The 19,157-nt window shown below is 43.5% G+C and overlaps 1 protein-coding gene across 2 annotated transcripts in view; it reads right to left on the bottom strand.

Moving 5' to 3' along the window:
• The window catches only part of LOC124014455 (ankyrin-2-like), a 296,971-nt gene that overhangs the window by 208,456 nt on the left and 69,358 nt on the right, over positions 1 to 19,157 (bottom strand). Inside the window, exon 1 of one of the 2 annotated variants that reach the window (XM_046329456.1) lies at positions 328 to 548. The exons of the other annotated variant lie outside the window; for it this stretch is intronic. Coding sequence (XP_046185412.1) covers positions 328 to 414 — 87 coding nt within the window. The 5' untranslated portion in view covers positions 415 to 548. Of the gene's footprint in view, positions 1 to 327; positions 549 to 19,157 lie in introns of those variants that run through there. 2 annotated transcript variants of the gene reach the window in all.

Genomic DNA, 19,157 nt, shown 5'->3' with positions numbered 1-19,157 from the left:
TTTCCAATATCCAAAACAACTAAGCCCCAACACACAAACACTCACACACTCCTAACTACACCTGCAGCCTCCTCAGAGCGGTGAGCGCTCCACACCAGCATCCAAGTAGCGCTGAGCTTCCACCAGCCAACTACCCAGCCACAGGGACAGGAGCTGCAAGCAGTAGCTGCTGCCCTCAAACAGAGTTCCAGAGCCAGCTTCACAGACCTCAAACTCCCCCTGGACCCTTCAGCCTCTGGAGCTCCAGGGCTAATCCACCACTAATACTAACAGGCTAACCAGGTCAGAGGTGTGTCAGCCAGCTCATGTTGTCCATCTTAATTTTACCTTTTTGGGTCTCTTCCTCCTCTGGCCAAGCCCGTTGAGCCTATCCCCAGCCTCCATCCGGTAGTGGGACTGAGAGTCCTCGCTCATCCTCTTCCACCAATCCAACCACACTCACTCACTTTCTTTTCCTCTTTTTCTTTCTGTCTCTTTTTTCCTCCAGTGAAAACCACTGAAGTGGCACTCTTCAGCTCTTCTCAACCAGCAGAGCCCTCTCTACCCAACCTCCCTCGGTTTTCTGTAGCGACCAGCCAGGGACGGGGGGCGTGGTAGAGTCGAGAGAGAGGAAGGGGGGGCAGGAGAGTGAGGAGCAGGGTGGGAGGGAGGGGGAAAAACCACAATGGTGTTGCCATGGCAGCAGCTGCCACCAATGTTTATCTGAAGAGTGTGTGCTGGCAAACCAGATTTCTCCCAGTCACTACACCAGTAAAGTGTACCAGTGCTCAATTGGTTTCTGGATTATTTTTCAAATCGAGGTGGGGACCTATGTGGTGAAACTAGTGGAGAACAACATTAAGTAGGATCAACAAAGCCATGTAAATGGCTTTATTTAACTGATTTTATCAAGCAACAATGCTTTTAAAATGACTCATAAATCAGAGCCACTATAACAACCAACTTTCAGCATTACAACCTTATCCTTCTCCCTTTTCAAAATAAAACCCAGTCGTCCATTGCTGTCTTTTTTCTAAGAGTATACAGTACTTTGAAAACAAAGGGTTCCAGAAGGGTTCTGTCGAACCTTCGCCATAGGAGAACACTTTTTGGTTCCAGGTAGAACCCTTTTCGTTTGCTGAGGAAAGGGTTTCTACGGAGAACCAAAAAGGGTTCTACCTGCCACCAAAAAGGGTTCTACAAAGGGTTTTCTTACGGAGACAGCCAAAGAACCTTTCTTGGTTCTAGAGAGCATCTATTCTGTATCTTAAATATGTGTGTGCCCCAACCCCTCCCTAAATACAATCTAGGCTTTATTGGTGCCTTTGAAAACACAGATTCTCTATGTCTTAATGATGGCCTTGGGTTATGACCAGGAGGCACCACTTGAAACAGCATCACATTAACATAGAGGAGAGCCCCCTCCTTCTCTAATTCACCCCTCCCTCACACATTGATGATATGGAGATCTATGACAAAACAAGACGGAAGAGAAAAATATGAGTAAGAAACAGAGAAGAAGAGATGAAAGGAGAGCTCTTTATCTCTCTCTCTCTCTCTCTCTCTCTCTCTCTCTCTCTCTCTCTCTCTCTCTCTCTCTCTCTCTCTCTCTCTCTCAACAACTCATCTCCTCTCATTGTCTCTCTTTCCTTTCCCCTCACACTCTCTCCCTCTGCTCTCTCTTACACCCTCCACCCCTACACCCCCTCTCCTATATTTCTGTTCATCACTTCCAAATCCCATCGTTCAAGCGTGTGATTCCAGCCTATTCCTGGTTCAGTCTGGTAACTCCGCTCCAGACACCTTCTCCCCCCCTCCTCTCTCCTCCTCCTCCTCTCTCCTCCACCTCCTCCTCTCTCCTCCTCTTCCTCCTCCCTCCCAATGCATCACCACCAGTGACAGCTCCCAGAGAGGGCCATGTGAGGTGACCATGCTGGGGACAGATGTTAGCCATAACTAATAACTCACCCCCCCTTTGCTGATGAATAAAACTGTGCCGTATGGCCGCTTATAAACCTATGAAGGGATAGAGAGCATTGTATTCACATCCACATGTTGTTTTTACAGCCTGAATTAGAAATGGATTACATTGAGATGTTTTGTCTCTGGCCTACACACAATACACCATCATGTCAAAGTGGAAATTTGTTTATAGACATTTTTACCAATTTTTTTATTTACAAAACAAATTGTTATGGCAAGCCTATATAAGTTCAGGAGTAAACTTAACAAGTCACATAATAAGTTGCAAAAATAGTGTTTAACATGATTTTCTAATGACTACCTCATCTCTGTACCCCACACACACAATTATCTGTAAGGTCCATCAGCTTAAACCACATAGACCAGGGAGGTTTCCAATGCCTCGCAAAGAAGGGCACCTATTGGTGGATGGGTCAAAAAAAGCAGACATTGAATATCCCTTTGAGCATGGTGCAGTTATCAATTACACGTTGTATTGTGTTTCAATACACCCATACGAAGATACAAGCATCCTTCCTAACTCAGTTGCCGGAGAGGAAGGAAACCATTTATGGATTTCACCATGAGGTTAATAGTGACTTTAAAACAGTTACAGAGTTTAATGGCTGTGAAGGGAGAAAACTGGGGATGGATCAACATTGTAGTTACTCCACAATACTAACCTAAATGACAGTGTGAAAAGATGGAAGCCTGTACAGAATACATTTTTTTTAAATGCATCCTGTTTACAATAAGGTACTAAAGTAAAACTGCAAAAAATATGGCAAAAAAAATAACTTTATGTCCTGAATACAAAGTGTTTGGAGCAAATCCAAAACAACACATCACTGAATACCACTCACACCCATAACAAGATGCAGCATGATGGTGGCTGCATCATGTTATGGGTATACTTGTCATCGGCAAGGACTAGGGAGTTTTTAGGATAAAAAGAAACGGAATAGATCTAAGCACAGGCAACATCCTAGAGGAAAACTGTCACGAATATTACAGAAGGTGACTCCCCTTCTTGTTCGGGTGGCGCTCGGAGGTCGTCGTCGCCGGTCTACTAGCTATCGCCGATCCGTTGTTCTGTGTTCGTTTAGTTTTGTCTAATTGGTAGCACCTGCTGTTCTCCTGCTTCCTTGTTTGAGTATATTTTTGTTGGCATTTTGGGTTTCACGCTGTCCGTTTATATTTCTGTTCATTTGCGTTTCCACTTTTGTTCATGTTATGTTTCCAGGACATTAAAGCGTGTTGTTTTTTCCACATCCTTTGCTCTCTGCGCCTGACTCCACACCTCTTCACTCATTTAATCTTAACAAAAACCTGCTTTCCAACACACACTGAGAGAGAAATTCATCATTCAGCAGGACAATAACCTAAAACACAAGGTCAAATATACACTGGAGTTGCTTACTAAGAAGACATGAAATGTTCCTGAGTGGCCTAGTCACAGTTTTGACTTAAATCAGCTTGAAAATCAATATGTATGCCCGCTATACAGTACAATAAAGCTTATAAACCTATAAAGGGATATGTATGTCAGCTATACAGTACAATGAAGGCACACGACTCTGTAGGTGACTGGGTCCCATGCACTCTACATTAGCTTAATGCTAACACCAAGTAAAGAGGGGGTCACAAGTGTGCAAATAGATTATATGGTGCACAGATTAACCAACCCAACCCTCTTTTGTGCCAACGTGTGCATGCCTGGCACACACACACACACACACACACACACACACACACACACACACACACACACACACACACACACACACACACACACACACACACACACACACACACACACACACACACACACACACACACACACACACACACACACACACACACACACACACACACACACACACACACACACACATGCACATTAATACATGTGTGTGTGTCTTGTCCGATTAACACTCATGCGTAATCTAAGATTGTGTGTCTATAGAGAAGTGGTTGACATTGACTGTGTGTGCCCAGCTTGTGTGCATGCATCATGCATTCATGTGTGTCTATTGCCTTGTTTCTCTGCTTCCATTACCAGCTCTTTTGGCACAGCATGCCCACCATGCCAGAGGGCACACCTGTGTGTGTTGGCACTGCCCACTGAGAGGAGTGAGGGATGGGGTAGAGCCAGATGAAGAAGGAGGCCAGGTTCTGATCCCCTCCTCCCTACTTTCTCTGACCAGTGCCAGACATACCAAAGGGGTGGAAATATGAATCAGTAATCATACTGCATCAGAGAAACATAAACATCAATCAGTATTCATTCTGCATTAGAGAGGTGGAAACAATCAATCAGTATTAATACTGCATCAGAGAGGTGGAAACATCAATCAGTAATCATACTGCATCAGAGAGGTGGAAACATCAATCAGTAATCATACTGCATCAGAGAAACAGAAACATCAATCAGTAATCATACTGCATCATAGAAATGGAAACATCAATCAGTAATCATACTGCATCATGGAAATGGAAACATCAATCAGTAATCATACTGCATCATGGAAATGGAAACATCAATCAGTAATCATACTGCATCAGAGAAATGGAAACATCAATCAGTAATCATACTGCATCAGAGAAATGGAAACATCAATCAGTAATCATACTGCATCATGGAAATGGAAACATCAATCAGTAATCATACTGCATCATGGAAATGGAAACATCAATCAGTAATCATACTGCATCAGAGAAATGGAAACATCAATCAGTAATCATACTGCATCAGAGAAATGGAAACATCAATCAGTAATCATACTGCATCAGAGAAATGGAAACATCAATCACTAATCATACTGCATCATAGATGCGGTAACCACAACATCAAAACATCCTATTAAGTCTCTGTTCATTATAATATAATTAGTATCTGTCCACCTGTTCAGTCTAGTCAGTAGTGTATAGATGATCATGTTTCTCTTCATTAGGAGTCGACTTAGGTGTCTTTTTCATCAAGTAATTCATTGAATTCTACCATTTATCTCATTGCTTATGATGAGTCCAGTTATAGATGTGTATTACCAATGCAAACTGATCCACTGATAAACACTATAAGGATTCATGATACATTAGGTTCTCTCTCTCAACGAACATTCAAATTTCCTGTTTCATTTTTATTAAAGTGATTGATCAGAAGTTGAGTAAAAGATATCAAACGATATAAAGAGATATCAAACGATATCAAGAGATATAATATCAAGCAAGGTTATTATAGTAGACGAAACTGAAAGAGTAGACGAAACTGAAATTAAAATAAAAACTAAAATTGGAAAATCTATTTAATGAAACTGAAATAAAATAATTAAGAAAAATACTTGAAAAACTTAAACTATACTGAAACTATTATATGACTGCAAAACTGACTACATTGAACAAACATATAAAACGCTACATGTAAAGTGGTCCCAGGTTTTATGAGCTGAAATTAAAGATCCCAGAAATGTTCCATACGCACAAAAAGCTAATTTCTCTCAAATTTTGAACACAAATTTGTTTACATCCCTGTTAGTGGGCATTTCTTCTTTGCCAAGACAATGAGGAGTATTTCTGTCCGTAATAAAGCCCTTTTGTGGGAAAAACTATGATTGGCTGGGCCTGGCTCCCCAGTGGGTGGGCCTGACTGCCAAGTGGGTGGGCCTGACTGCCAAGTGGGAGGGCCTATGCTCTCCCAGGTTGCACCGCAGCCCAGTCATGTGAAATCCAGATTATGGCCTAATTTATTTATTTCAATTGACTGACTTCCTTATATGAACTGTAACTCAGTAAAATCGTTGAAATCGTTGCATGTTGCGTTTATATTTTTGTTCGATGTGAAATCAAATAAAAACTTCCGAAATTATGTTAAGTTTCAGGTTTTTTTTTCGTTCTAAACTGGGCAAATATCTAACGGCTTTCAAGCTCCTGAATCTGGTGGGTAAATGCTGCCAGTAGATGGGGATGTTTCAAATAGACCTAGCTGGTGCTTCACTATCACCAGGGAGGCAGGGAGCCTAGTGGTTAAGATCATTGGGCCACTAACTGAAAGGTCGCTAGTTTGAATCCCCAAGCCAAAAAAGGTGAAAAATCTGTTGATATACCCTTGAGCAAGACAGTGTCTGCTAAAATGTAAAACTAGCGAACAGCGAACACATCAGATAGGCGTGAACAATGGCGGCAGCAAGAGGTGAGAGTCCCTGTATGGGATTGTTCTGAGCACATCGCTGGAAAGGACCATGTATTGTAGTGTGGAACAGGAATAAAGGGAAAACCAACCAACCTTAAAGAATCATACAAACTATTTGAGGATAAAGACAAGGTGAGACAGCCGCCAGATACTAGGAGCTGCAACGTCAGGACAACCAACTTTAGCAGTTTGCATAAAATAGCAGAAACATGGCAACCCAATTCAAATCCGTTTAAAAAGAGAAGAAGCACTGGTTAATTGAATCATCCAGTCTGCGATGAGCCAGCCTTCAGAAAATCCTACCAAACACCAAATGTAAAACTCCTGGCGCTGCTAGAGTAAACGGGTTTATTGCTTTGCAAATGGATACATAAACCCAGAAAGTTAAGGAGATTCTGAAAGAGGCATAAAAAATAACCCTGTGTCTAGACAGATGGCGCAAGAAAGGACTGACTGCTTTGTTCATGGGCATATCAGCATCCCCTTCAAACTAGGCACAGCGTGTGTTTCTCACCCTCCATCAGGATTTAGCACAGACCGGAAAGATCATTCACTGCAGATTGGACGGAGGGGACAGAGGAGAAGATCCTACTCATCGTAACAGGGCGAACAGAGTCAAGGCTATCGAGCTATTTTAGATCCGGTCGAGTTTGACACCGACGATTATCCTTTAAATCCAAGTCACATTAAGATTGATTTATAATTTAAACATAATCAAACCTATGACCTGACCCATCACTTTATGTATTACTGCCCCCCCAGTGGCAAGAAGTGATATCCTAAAAAACTATAGCCCGACAACACATAAACGTCTCCTAGCCTCCCACGCGTAAGGCTACTTTCTGTCCCTAACACTACAACTAAAACAAAATAATATAAAAATGATTTTATAAAACTCAAACTACAAATAAAAATGAGTAAATCAGGTCTGAAAACCAACTGACACTAAACTGAATTTATAATAAAATGTCAACGAATAGAAATAAAATGTATAGAAAAATCACAAAACTATAATAACCTTGATATCAAGAAATATCGGTAGATATCAAAGGGATAGGCCCTGGTATCTCTAGAAGGCGAGGCCATTCAGCAGCATCTGTTTATAGCTGCATTACAGAGTCTTTATAGATAAATGGCAACAGAGATTACAGAGGTATCTATTCAACAGTAACCAACCAGGATATACTGTAGGTTACTGCTGGGTCGTATTCATTACAGCACACTGTAGTAAAACATTTTGGAACTGAAAACAAAAACTAGGACAAGTTCAGATAGTTCCACCCTGTTTCAGTCAGTTTTATTACATTTGGAACCTAATGAATACAACCCAGAGCCTAATGAATAAAACTGTGTTGAGAAGGGCTGTCCTACTCTACGAGGTTGGGCAAAGACAACCTGCCACAGATTCAAGCTGTACTGTAGAGAGCTTTCAGAGTACTATTCAGCCATTAATGTGAAAGAAAATATACGCTGTCATTCGACATTTTATAGCACTAGTCAATAGGCTATTCAGTGAATTCTGCAACAACAACAACAATTTGAATATGTAAGTAGTCAACATTCTGTAGTGTTTAACCCTGCAGAATTGAATTAATCATACAAATTTAACAAGATCAATATTAACGTGCAAGAAGCACAATTACTAGTTAATAAGCCATTGTCAGTGATTCTGCTCCTGTTTCTGGCAGATGTGTTAGACAGCAACAAGCAGGCTCCCACTGTTTGTTTCCCCACAGTACACAAAACAAGCAGGCTCCCACTGTTTGTTTCATCACAGTACACACAACAGGCAGGTTCCCACTGTTTCCCCACAGTACACACAACAAGCAGGCTCCCACTGTTTGTTTCCCCACAGTACACACAACAAGCAGGCTCCCACTGTTTGTTTCCCCACAGTACACACAACAAGCAGGCTCCCACTGTTTGTTTCCCCACAGTACACACAACAAGCAGGCTCCCACTGTTTCTTTCCCCACAGTACACACAACAAGCAGGCTCCCACTGTTTGTTTCCCCACAGTACACACAACAAGCAGGCTCCCACTGTTTGTTTCCCCACAGTACACACAACAAGCAGGCTCCCACTGTTTCTTTCCCCACAGTACACACAACAAGCAGGCTCCCACTGTTTGTTTCCCCACAGTACACACAATAAGCAGGCTCCCACTGTTTGTTTCCCCACAGTACACACAACAAGCAGGCTCCCACTGTTTCCCCACAGTACACACAACAAGCAGGCTCCCACTGTTTCCCCACAGTACACACAACAAGCAGGCTCCCACTGTTTGTTTCCCCACAGTGCACACAACAAGCAGGCTCCCACTGTTTGTTTCCCCACAGTACACACAACAAGCAGGCTCCCACTGTTTCCCTCCCACAGTCCACACAACAAGCAGGATCCCACTGTTTTTCCCACAGTGCACACAACAAGCAGGCTCCCACTGTTTGTTTCCCCACGGTACACACAACAAGCAGGCTCCCACTGTTTGTTTCCCCACAGTACACACAACAAGCAGGCTCCCACTGTTTGTTTCCCCACAGTACACACAACAAGCATGCTCCCACTGTTTGTTTCCCCACAGTACACACAACAAGCAGGCTCCCACTGTTTCCCCACAGTACACACAACAAGCAGGCTCCCACTGTTTGTTTCATCACAGTACACACAACAAGGCCACACACATAAAGTATCATATTACTCTGCTTAACTCTCATTATTGTCCCAATAAAGACGGTATTACAGAGCGTCCAGTTAACTATCAGAGATCTAGGATCTGATCTGGCAGAATGGCACGATGCAGCCTCAGATGTTCTCCTGTGTGACAGCCTGGCAGTCCTTTGTATTTGGCTTTGAAGAGGATATGACTTCACTGTTTCATTCATTCACATCGAACAAAGAAAGAATGCAGTTTAAATTAAAGCATACACACACACACACACACACGCACGCACGCACGCACGCACGCACACACACACACACACACACACACACACACACACACACACACACACACACACACACACACACACACACACACACACACACACACACACACACACACACACACACACACACACACACACACTCCCTTTCTAGAGACACCCTTTATCCATTTCAAAGCATCAAATGCATTTCATTCCACAGAGGTAGGACCCTCCCACTAAACAGAAAGGCTGTGTGAGAGTGTACATGTGTGCAAACGTGCTGTAATAATAAAACTGACACACACACACACACACACACACACACACACACACACACACACACACACACACACACACACACACACACACACACACACACACACACACACACACACACACACACACACACACACACACACACACACACACACACACACACACACACACACACACACACTCCTGCATTCTCCAGTAGGAGGCCCCATCTGGTCCCAGCTGATTGGCTATTTACTGGAGAGTGTCTCCTACAGGGACCCTCACTGGGAGGAGTGGTTCATGGCTATTCATTTCTCTGTGTTTTCACACAGTCAGGGACCCAGAGGGAGAGAGAGAGAGTGATGCAGCTTAAGCCCCACCCTCTTCAACATACTGTATATATCAGCTAATTGGCGAGGGCAGTAGAACAGTATGCAGCACCCGGCCTCACCCTACTCGAATCTGAAGTCAAATGTCTGTTTGCTGATGACCTGGTGCTTCTGTCCCCAACCAAGGAGGGCCTACAGAAGCACCTAGATCTTCTGTACAGATCCTTTCAGACATGGGCCTGACAGTAAATCTCAGTAAGACCCATGGTGGTGTTCCAAAAAAGGTCCAGCACACAAAACACTACACATACCTACGCCTAAACATCAGCGCCACAGGTAACTTCCACAAAGCAAGAAGGGCCTTCTATGCCATCAAAAGGAACATAAAATTCAACATACTAATTATGATCTGGCTAAAAATACTTGAATCAGTTATAGAACCCATTGCCCTTTATGGTTGTGAGGTCTGTGGTCCGCTCACCAACCAGGACTTCACAAAATGGGACAAACATACAGATTTCTGCAGAAATATCCTCCATGTACAACGTAAAACAACAAATAATGCACGCAGAGCAGAATTAGGCCGATACCGCTAATGGTCCAGAAATCCAGAAAAGAGACGTTCAATTCTACAACCAATCAAGCTGATCCTGAGGCTCTGTTCACAAACACAAACAGAACCCCAGGACAGCTACACAATTAGACCCAACAAAAATCATGAGAAAACAAACAGATAATTACTTAACACATTGAAAATAATTAACCAAAAAACAGAGCAAACTAGAATGCTATTTGGCCCTAACCAGAGTACACAGTGGCCTGACCACGGTACCTGACCACGGTGTCTGACCCAAAATTAGGGAAAGCTTTGACTATGTACATGTAACAGACTCGCTCTGAGACCTTGAAGTAGTGGTTCCCCTTGCTTCTGCAAGGGCCTTGACTTTTGTGGAGTGATGGGTAACGATGCTTCGTGGGTGACTGTTGTTGATGTGTGCAGAAAGTCCCTGGTTCGAACCCGGGTTGGGGCGAGGGGACGGATTAAAGTTATACTGTTACATACAGACTCAGTGAGTATAACCTTGCTATTGAGAAAGGCCGCTGTAGGCAGACATGGTTCTCAAGAGAAGACAGGCTAAGTGCTCACAGCCCACAAAATGAGGTGGAAACTGAGCTGCACTTCCTAACCTCCTGCCAAATATATGACCATATTAGAGACACATACTTCCCTCAGATTACACAGATCCACAAAGAATTCTAAAACAAATCAAAAATGTTGATAAACTCCCATATCTACTGGGTGAAATACCACAGTGTGTCATCACAGCAGCAAGATTTGTAACCTGTTGTCACAAGAAAAAGGTAACCAGTGAAGAACAAACACCACTGAATATAAAACCCACATTTATGTTCATTTATTTTCCCTTGTGTACTATTTTGTAACTAATTGCACATCGTTAAAACACTGTATATTGACATAATGACATTTTAAATGTCTTTATTCTTTTGGAAACTTATATGAGTGAAATGTTTACTGTTCACTTTTTATTGTTTATTTCACTTTTGTATATTATCTATTTGACTTGCTATGGCAATGTAAACATATGTTTCCCATGCCAATAAAGCCCTTTGAATTGAATTGAAATGGAATTGAAAGAGAAAGAGAGAGAGAACAAAAGTGTCCGGGAGATACTCAATCACACCCACCTAACGTGGAAGGAACCGCGGCGAGAAGAATGGGAGAGAAATGTCTGACAGGCTGAGGAGGAACGAACAAGAGCCTTGGACTTTGGCTCAAGCCTATAAGGGTTTAATGGTGTGAGCGGGACTCTTCATATGTGTCTGGTCTGACAGACCAGGGGTTTAATGATCGAGCACGCACGCGCACACGCACACACACACACACACACACACACACACACACACACACACACACACACACACACACACACACACACACACACACACACACACACACACACACACACACACACACACACACACACACACACACACACACACACACACACACACACAGACCAAAGAACTTCCCACATTCCAGCGGCCCACTAAATATCTCTCCCGCCGTCACACAATCAAAAGAGATTTACTGACAAATATTTCAAACTCCACACAACCTACTTGAGGGACACCATTATTGACCTGTCTGCCACACTTTTAACAAGAGCCATGTCTCCAGACTAATTTCTAAAGACAAAATTTAGAAAGTGTAGCGAGAGAGAGAGCAATGGAAACCGCGTCTCCACTCCAGCAGTATGCAAGACTAATGAGCAAGAAAACCTAGTGACACATCACACTCAGTTGGTTTAATGAAAACACAGGGCCAGGAATAGCCTCTCTGCAGTGTCTAGCCTCCGCTGCAGTGTGCAAGCGATTTAGCTCCCTGACAAAAAGCGAGCAAATTTTGTCGGCCCCCAACCACCCACCACCTCGACAGCCCCATCAATGTCATAGGCAGCAGGCGGCTGTGGCAGCGCAGCGACGCTCACATCACGGAAACTGCTGTGCATGCCCAGCTCCGTACCCGCTACCCGCTCCACCTTGCCCCCGACCCCCTCTGCCTGTGGTGGGCCACGTGCCATCTCAGCTGGCTGGCAGAGCTCCATGGGCCATCTGGACACCAGCCAGCCAGGGCATGAATGTTTTATGAGGGGAGAGGAGAGGGGGAGGGAGGGAGAGGAGGAAGAGAGGGGGGAGGGAGGGAGATAGGGGAGGAAGAGAGCAGGAAGGGAGGGAGGGAGGGGGATGGAGGGAGGGGGGGGAGGAGGGGGAGGGAGGGAGGGAGGGAGGGAGGGGAGGAAGAGAGGGGGGGAGGAAGAGAGGGGGGAGGGAGGGAGGAAGAGAGGGGGAGGGAGGGAGGGAGGGAGGGAGGGAGGGAGGGAGGGAGAGGGGGAGAGGGAGGGAGGGAGGGAGGGAGGGAGGGAGGGAGGGGGGAGGGAGGGAGGGAGGGGAGGAAGAGAGGGTGGAGGGAGAGGGGAGGGGGAGAGGGGGGTTGGGAGGGAAGGGTCACGTGTTCTGATTCTATACAGTATTGATAACTGATGAATATTAGGGGACTTCTAAAAACAGAACTGATGAGGAATTGATTGTGCTGACAGGCAGAGATCTACAGGAAAACATGACCTCAGAAATAGTAGCTGGTTTGCCAGCTGGGCAGAATGATGATGACATCATAGATACTGATCAGTCTTGTTCTGCATGAAATATGATGGAAGAAGAGGCTGCTATCCATAGTCATGCTGTATCAACATATAAGCTATTAATACGGTAAGGAGTTCTGCTACTGGAAAGTTGGAGGTTAGACTATATGTTGTGCCATGGCAATATAACCTTAAAAACTGGGTTCAGCAACTAGTTTCAAAGTCTATTCACCACGTACACAGGATACAACAGTATGAATAAAAAACACAAGAACTACGATGAGAGTTAAAGAAACACAAGAATGGAAGTATATACAGGTCAGAGTCAGTACCTTATTCAATGTGCAGGGGTACTGGAGTGGTTGTATATACAGGTCAGTGTTAGTACCTTATTCAATGTGCAAGGGTACTGGAGTGGTTGTATATACAGGTCAGAGTCAGTACCTTATTCAATGTGCAAGGGTACTGGAGTGGTTGTATATACAGGTCAGTGTTAGTACCTTATTCAATGTGCAAGGGTACTGGAGTGGTTGTATATACAGGTCAGAGTCAGTACCTTATTCAATGTGCAAGGGTACTGGAGTGGTTGTATATACAGGTCAGTGTTAGTACCTTATTCAATGTGCAAGGGTACTGGAGTGGTTGTATATACAGGTCAGAGTCAGTACCTTATTCAATGTGCAAGGGTACTGGAGTGGTTGTATATACAGGTCAGTGTTAGTACCTTATTCAATGTGCAAGGGTACTGGAGTGGTTGTATATACAGGTCAGTGTTAGTACCTTATTCAATGTGCAGGGTACTGGAGTGGTTATACAGTATATACAGGTCAATGTTAGTACCTTATTCAATGTCCAAATCTCTCCCAAGTGGTCATTCAACTGAGACTGCTCCCCTTACCCATCTGTCTCATCGCGCTCCTTTGCATGCCACAGCTAGCCTCTCTTCTGCTTAACATCCTTATCATTTATCTGCAGGGGTACTGGAGTGGTTGTATATACAGGTCAGTGTTAGTACCTTATTCAATGTCCAGGGTACTGGAGTGGTTATACAGTATATACAGGTCAATGTTAGTACCTTATTCAATGTGCAGGGGTACTGGAGTGGTTGTATATACAGGTCAGTGTTAGTACCTTATTCAATGTTCAGGGGTACTGGAGTGGTTGTATATACAGGTCAGTGTTAGTACCTTATTCAATGTGCAGGGTACTGGAGTGGTTATACAGTATATACAGGTCAGTGTTAGTACCTTATTCAATGTCCAGGGTACTGGAGTGGTTGTATATACAGGTCAGTGTTAGTACCTTATTCAATGTGCAGGGTATGGAGTGGTTATACAGTATATACAGGTCAGTGTTAGTACCTTATTCAATGTCCAGGGTACTGGAGTGGTTATACAGTATATACAGGTCAGTGTTAGTACCTTATTCAATGTCCAGGGTACTGGAGTGGTTGTATATACAGGTCAGTGTTCCTCACACAGGAAGCGGCGCAGGTTCCAGGCACTTGTCAGTACCTTATTCAATGTCCAGGGGTACTGGAGTGGTTATACAGTATATACAGGTCAGTGTTAGTACCTTATTCAATGTCCAGGGTACTGGAGTGGTTGTATATACAGGTCAGTGTTAGTACCTTATTCAATGTCCAGGGGTACTGGAGTGGTTATACAGTACATACAGGTCAGTGTTAGTACCTTATTCAATGTCCAGGATACTGGAGTGGTTGTATATACAGGTCAGTGCCTTATTCAATGTCCAGGGTACTGGAGTGGTTATACAGTATATACAGGTCAGTGTTAGTACCTTATTCAATGTGCAGGGGTACTGGAGTGGTTATACAGTATATACAGGTCAGTGTTAGTACCTTATTCAATGTCCAGGGTACTGGAGTATATACAGGTCAGTGTTAGTACCTTATTCAATGTGCAGGGTACTGGAGTGGTTGTATATACAGGTCAGTGTTAGTACCTTATTCAATGTGCAGGGGTACTGGAGTGGTTGTATATACAGGTCAGTGTTAGTACATTATTCAATGTCAAGTGTTGTATATACAGGTCAGTATTAGTACCTTATTCAATGTGCAGGGGTACTGGAGTGGTTGTATATACAGGTCAGTGTTAGTACATTATTCAATGTGCAGGGGTACTGGAGTGGTTGTATATACAGGTCAGTATTAGTACCTTATTCAATGTGCAGGGGTACTGGAGTGGTTGTATATACAGGTCAGAGTCAGTATCTTATTCAATATTCAGGGGTACTGGAGTGGTTGTATATATAGGTCAGTACCAGTACCTTATTCAATGTCCAGGGTACTGGAGTGGTTATACAGTATATACAGGTCAGTGTTAGTACCTTATTCAATGTGCAAGGGTACTGGAGTGGTTGTATATACAGGTCAGTGTTAGTACCTTATTCAATGTCAGGGTTAGTGGTTACCTTATTCAATGTAGTACCTTATTCAATGTGCAGGGTACTGGAGTGGTTGTATATACAGGTCAGTGTTAGTACCTTATTCAATGTGCAGGGTACTGGAGTGGTTGTATATACAGGTCAGTGTTAGTACCTTATTCAATGTGCAGGGTACTGGAGTGGTTGTATATACAGGTCAGTGTTAGTACCTTATTCAATGTGCAGGGTACTGGAGTGGTTGTATATACAGGTCAATGTTAGTACCTTATTCAATGTGCAGGGTACTGGAGTGGTTATACACTATATACAGGTCAGGGCTGAAAAGTGACTGGTAGTAGGATATACATGTAAAACAGGGCTGAAATACTTATGGTAATACAATATACAGTGGCAAGAAACAGTATGTGAACCCTTTGGAATTACCTGGATTTCTGCATAAATTGGTCATCAAATTTGATCTGACCTTCATCTAAGTCACAACAATAGACAAACAGTGTGCTTAAACTAGTAACACACAAATTATTGTTTTCTTGTCTATATTGAATACATAATTTAAACATTCACAGTGTAGGTTGGAAAAAGTATGTGAAACCCTGAAGCCAACGACTTCTCCAAAAGCTAATTGGAGTCAGGAGTCACCTGACCTGTCCAATCAATAAGAGGAGATTGGAGATGTTGGTTAGAGCTGCTTTGCCCTATAAAAAAAACTCACAAAATGTCAGTTTGCTATTCACCAGAAGCATTGCCTGATGTGAACCATGACTCGAACAAAAGAGATCTCAGAAAATTCCTCTTAATCATTGTGCAGGTCTGATCCGAAAACTCCAGAAAATGTTTGGTTGAGGTTATCGCTGCCAAAGGAGGGTCAACCAGTTATTAAATCCAAGGGTTCACATACTTTTCCCACCCTGCACTGTGAATGTTTACACGGTGTGTTCAATAAAGACATGAACAATTATAATTGTTGGTGTGTTATTAGTTTAAGCAGGCTGTGTTTGTCTATTGTTGTGACCTAGATGAAGACCAGATCAAATGTTATGACCAATATGCAGAAATCCAGGTAATTCCAAAGGGTTCACATACTGTTTCTTGCCACTGTATTTAGTGATTTGGCTTGATCTGGATATGGGCGTTGGCTCGGCTAGAATTTACAGTCAATGCAATGTTGACGTCTCCTCTTTTAAAGTAATGCAATGTGTTATACACCACTTCAACAAGCAAGATCTTCTTATTGTGGCTTCCCAAATGAGAGCATATTATTTCTTCAAATGTTGATAATGATATGGCTGGGACACCCGAACAGCAATATAGTGGTATTACATTGTGGTATTATGGGTCATGTGCTGAGCTGTGTGTCTGTCTCACTACCTAGGAGACCTGCTGGGTAACTTTTATCCTAGGCCCAGGGAAACAACGTTGCTATAGTAATGCAATCTAAGTGGGATAACCATAGCAACTGGGGCTTTCACTAGTAGAGATATTTTTTTTATAAAGAGACAATATTCGAGAGGGGGGTGGGGTTGGAGTGATTCTGGATGGGGACAGAGACAGGGGGTGCGGTTTGGAGGGATTCTGGATGGGGGCAGGGGTGAGAGATAAGAGGGGGATGGATGGAGGGAGGGGATATTTATCTGGTCCGATCAAATACAGGGGTTACGTAGAGTGATGGAGGAGGTGGTGTAGTCATGGAGGGATGGAGGAGGTGGTGTAGTCATGGAGGGATGGAGTAGGTGGTGTAGTCATGGAGGGACGGAGGAGGTGGTGTAGTCATGAAGGAGGTGGTGTAGTCATGGAGGGATGGAGGAGGTGGTGTAGTCATGGAGGGATGGAGGAGGTGGTGTAGTCATGGAGGAGGTGGTGTAGTCATGGAGGAGGTAGAATGTATGATGGTGGTGTAGTCTAAATGGAGTCATGAAGGTGGTGTAGTCATGGAGGAGGTGGTGTAGTCATGGAGGAGGTGGTGTAGTCATGGAGGGATGGAGGAGGTGGTGTAGTGATGGAGGAGGTGGTGTAGTCATGGAGGAGGTGGTGTAGTCATGGAGGGATGGAGGGGTGGAGTGTCTGGTGAAGGGGTGAGGGGGGGTGAAGAGGTGTCTGAAGTGATTTTCCTCCAGTGGATAAAAGACTAAGAGATGAATCGACCCTCAGAGTATGGTTGTCGCTCATTCTGTTGGAGTGTGTGTGTGTGTGTGTGTGTGTGTGTGTGTGTGTGTGTGTGTGTGTGTGTGTGTGTGTGTGTGTGTGTGTGTGTGTGTGTGTGTGTGTGTGTGTGTGTGTGTGTGTGTGTGTGTGTGTGTGTGTGTGTGCATGCAAGCATGCTGTAAAATAAAAAGCCACACCCTTTTCAGAAACAAGAGAAATGCATTGAAGGTATAAGACCATTGCTGGAGTGGACAGAAAAGGTATATCTCTTTCAGACAGTCAAATCTCTCTCTAACAATCTATCAAGTGCTTCACTTCCTATCTGAAATCACAGCAGCTCTCATTCGCTCTGACAGAAAGATGACAAAAACTAGACACATGACGATGAGAAATAGCCTCTTCCCTTTTTATAGCTGCAGTGTTCAGTCGTGAAATTACTCCAGCTATTTTAGAAATAGCACTAATTAACTCGTTATTTAAATTAGCTCAAACAAGACTCCTGGTTTCCACCAATCAGACAATGGAGGGATGGTGAGATCGATATTTACATTTCTGGAGCGAGGAAACAGAAAGTTTCATCGCAAATCCACAAGAGGGTAGGCTTTACAGTTAGGGTGTGGTCACTTGCTTGGAAAAAAGATTGGAACAATTTCCTTGTTTGACCGCTAGGTTTTATGGGTATTATGACTTCTACTGTGGTACTCTACAGTGAGGAGACTAGAAAAAGGGGGAGGGACAAAGGGGGAGAGGGAGCATGGAGCATGGAGGATGCATAAAAACATTCCTCACTGAAACGTAGTGACTTTCTTTTTTCAAGAAATAAAGCGTTCTGATTTTATGCCTTAAGAGAAAATATAACTGCTAAGTTTATTATAGAAAAAATATAACTGCTACGTTTATTATAGGGAAATATAACTGCTACGTTTATTATAGAGAAAATATAACTGCTAACTTTATTATAGGGAAAATATAACTGCTATGTTTATTATAGAGAAAATACAGCAACACTAGGTGTGAGAAATAAATGTGTTTCTTGTTTTTTCATTCCCTTGTTCTCTCTCTCCCTCTCACTTGTTTTCATTCCCTTGTTCTCTCTCTCCCTCTCACTTGTTTTCTTGTTCTCATTCCCTTGTCTCTCCCTCTCTCTTATTTAACAGTATTTGTTTATCTTTACATTTACCCATGCCCATTCATTACAATATGGTTTGTTTCTCTAGACATTATGGCACCATATGGCACCGTCATGCATGCATCAGTGCCACATGCCCATCCCTGCACTCCATTCGGCTCCCCTTCACAATAATACAAGATCCTTGTATGTGTTTCTTCTAAACTGATTTGGGAGACAGAGAGAGAGACAAAGAGAGAGAGAGCGAGAGAGAGAGAGACAGAGACAGAGACAGAGAGAGAGAGAGAGAGAGAGAGAGAGAGAGAGAGAGAGAGAGAGAGAGAGAGAGAGAGAGAGAGAGAGAGACAGAGACAGAGACAGAGACAGAGACAGAGACAGAGACAGAGACAGAGAGACAGAGAGAGAGAGAGAGAGAGAGAGAGAGAGAGAGAGAGAGAAGAGAGAGAGAGAGAGAGAAAGAGAGAGAGAGAGAGAGACAGAGACAGACAGACAGACAGACAGAGACAGACAGACAGACAGAAAGAGACAGACAGACAGAGACAGACAGAGAGAGAGAGAGACGGAGAGACGGAGAGACGGAGAGACGGAGAGACAGAGAGAGACGGAGAGACGAGACAGAGAGAGAGACAGAGACAGAGACAGAGACAGAGAGAGAGCAGAGAGAGAGAGAGACAGAGACAG

The sequence above is a fragment of the Oncorhynchus gorbuscha genome, linkage group LG25 (genome assembly GCF_021184085.1).
Source record: "Oncorhynchus gorbuscha isolate QuinsamMale2020 ecotype Even-year linkage group LG25, OgorEven_v1.0, whole genome shotgun sequence".
NCBI classification, from domain to species: domain Eukaryota; kingdom Metazoa; phylum Chordata; class Actinopteri; order Salmoniformes; family Salmonidae; genus Oncorhynchus; species Oncorhynchus gorbuscha.
The sequence above is the reverse complement of the archived record's forward strand: the minus strand, read 5'-3'. Positions and strand labels throughout refer to the sequence as shown.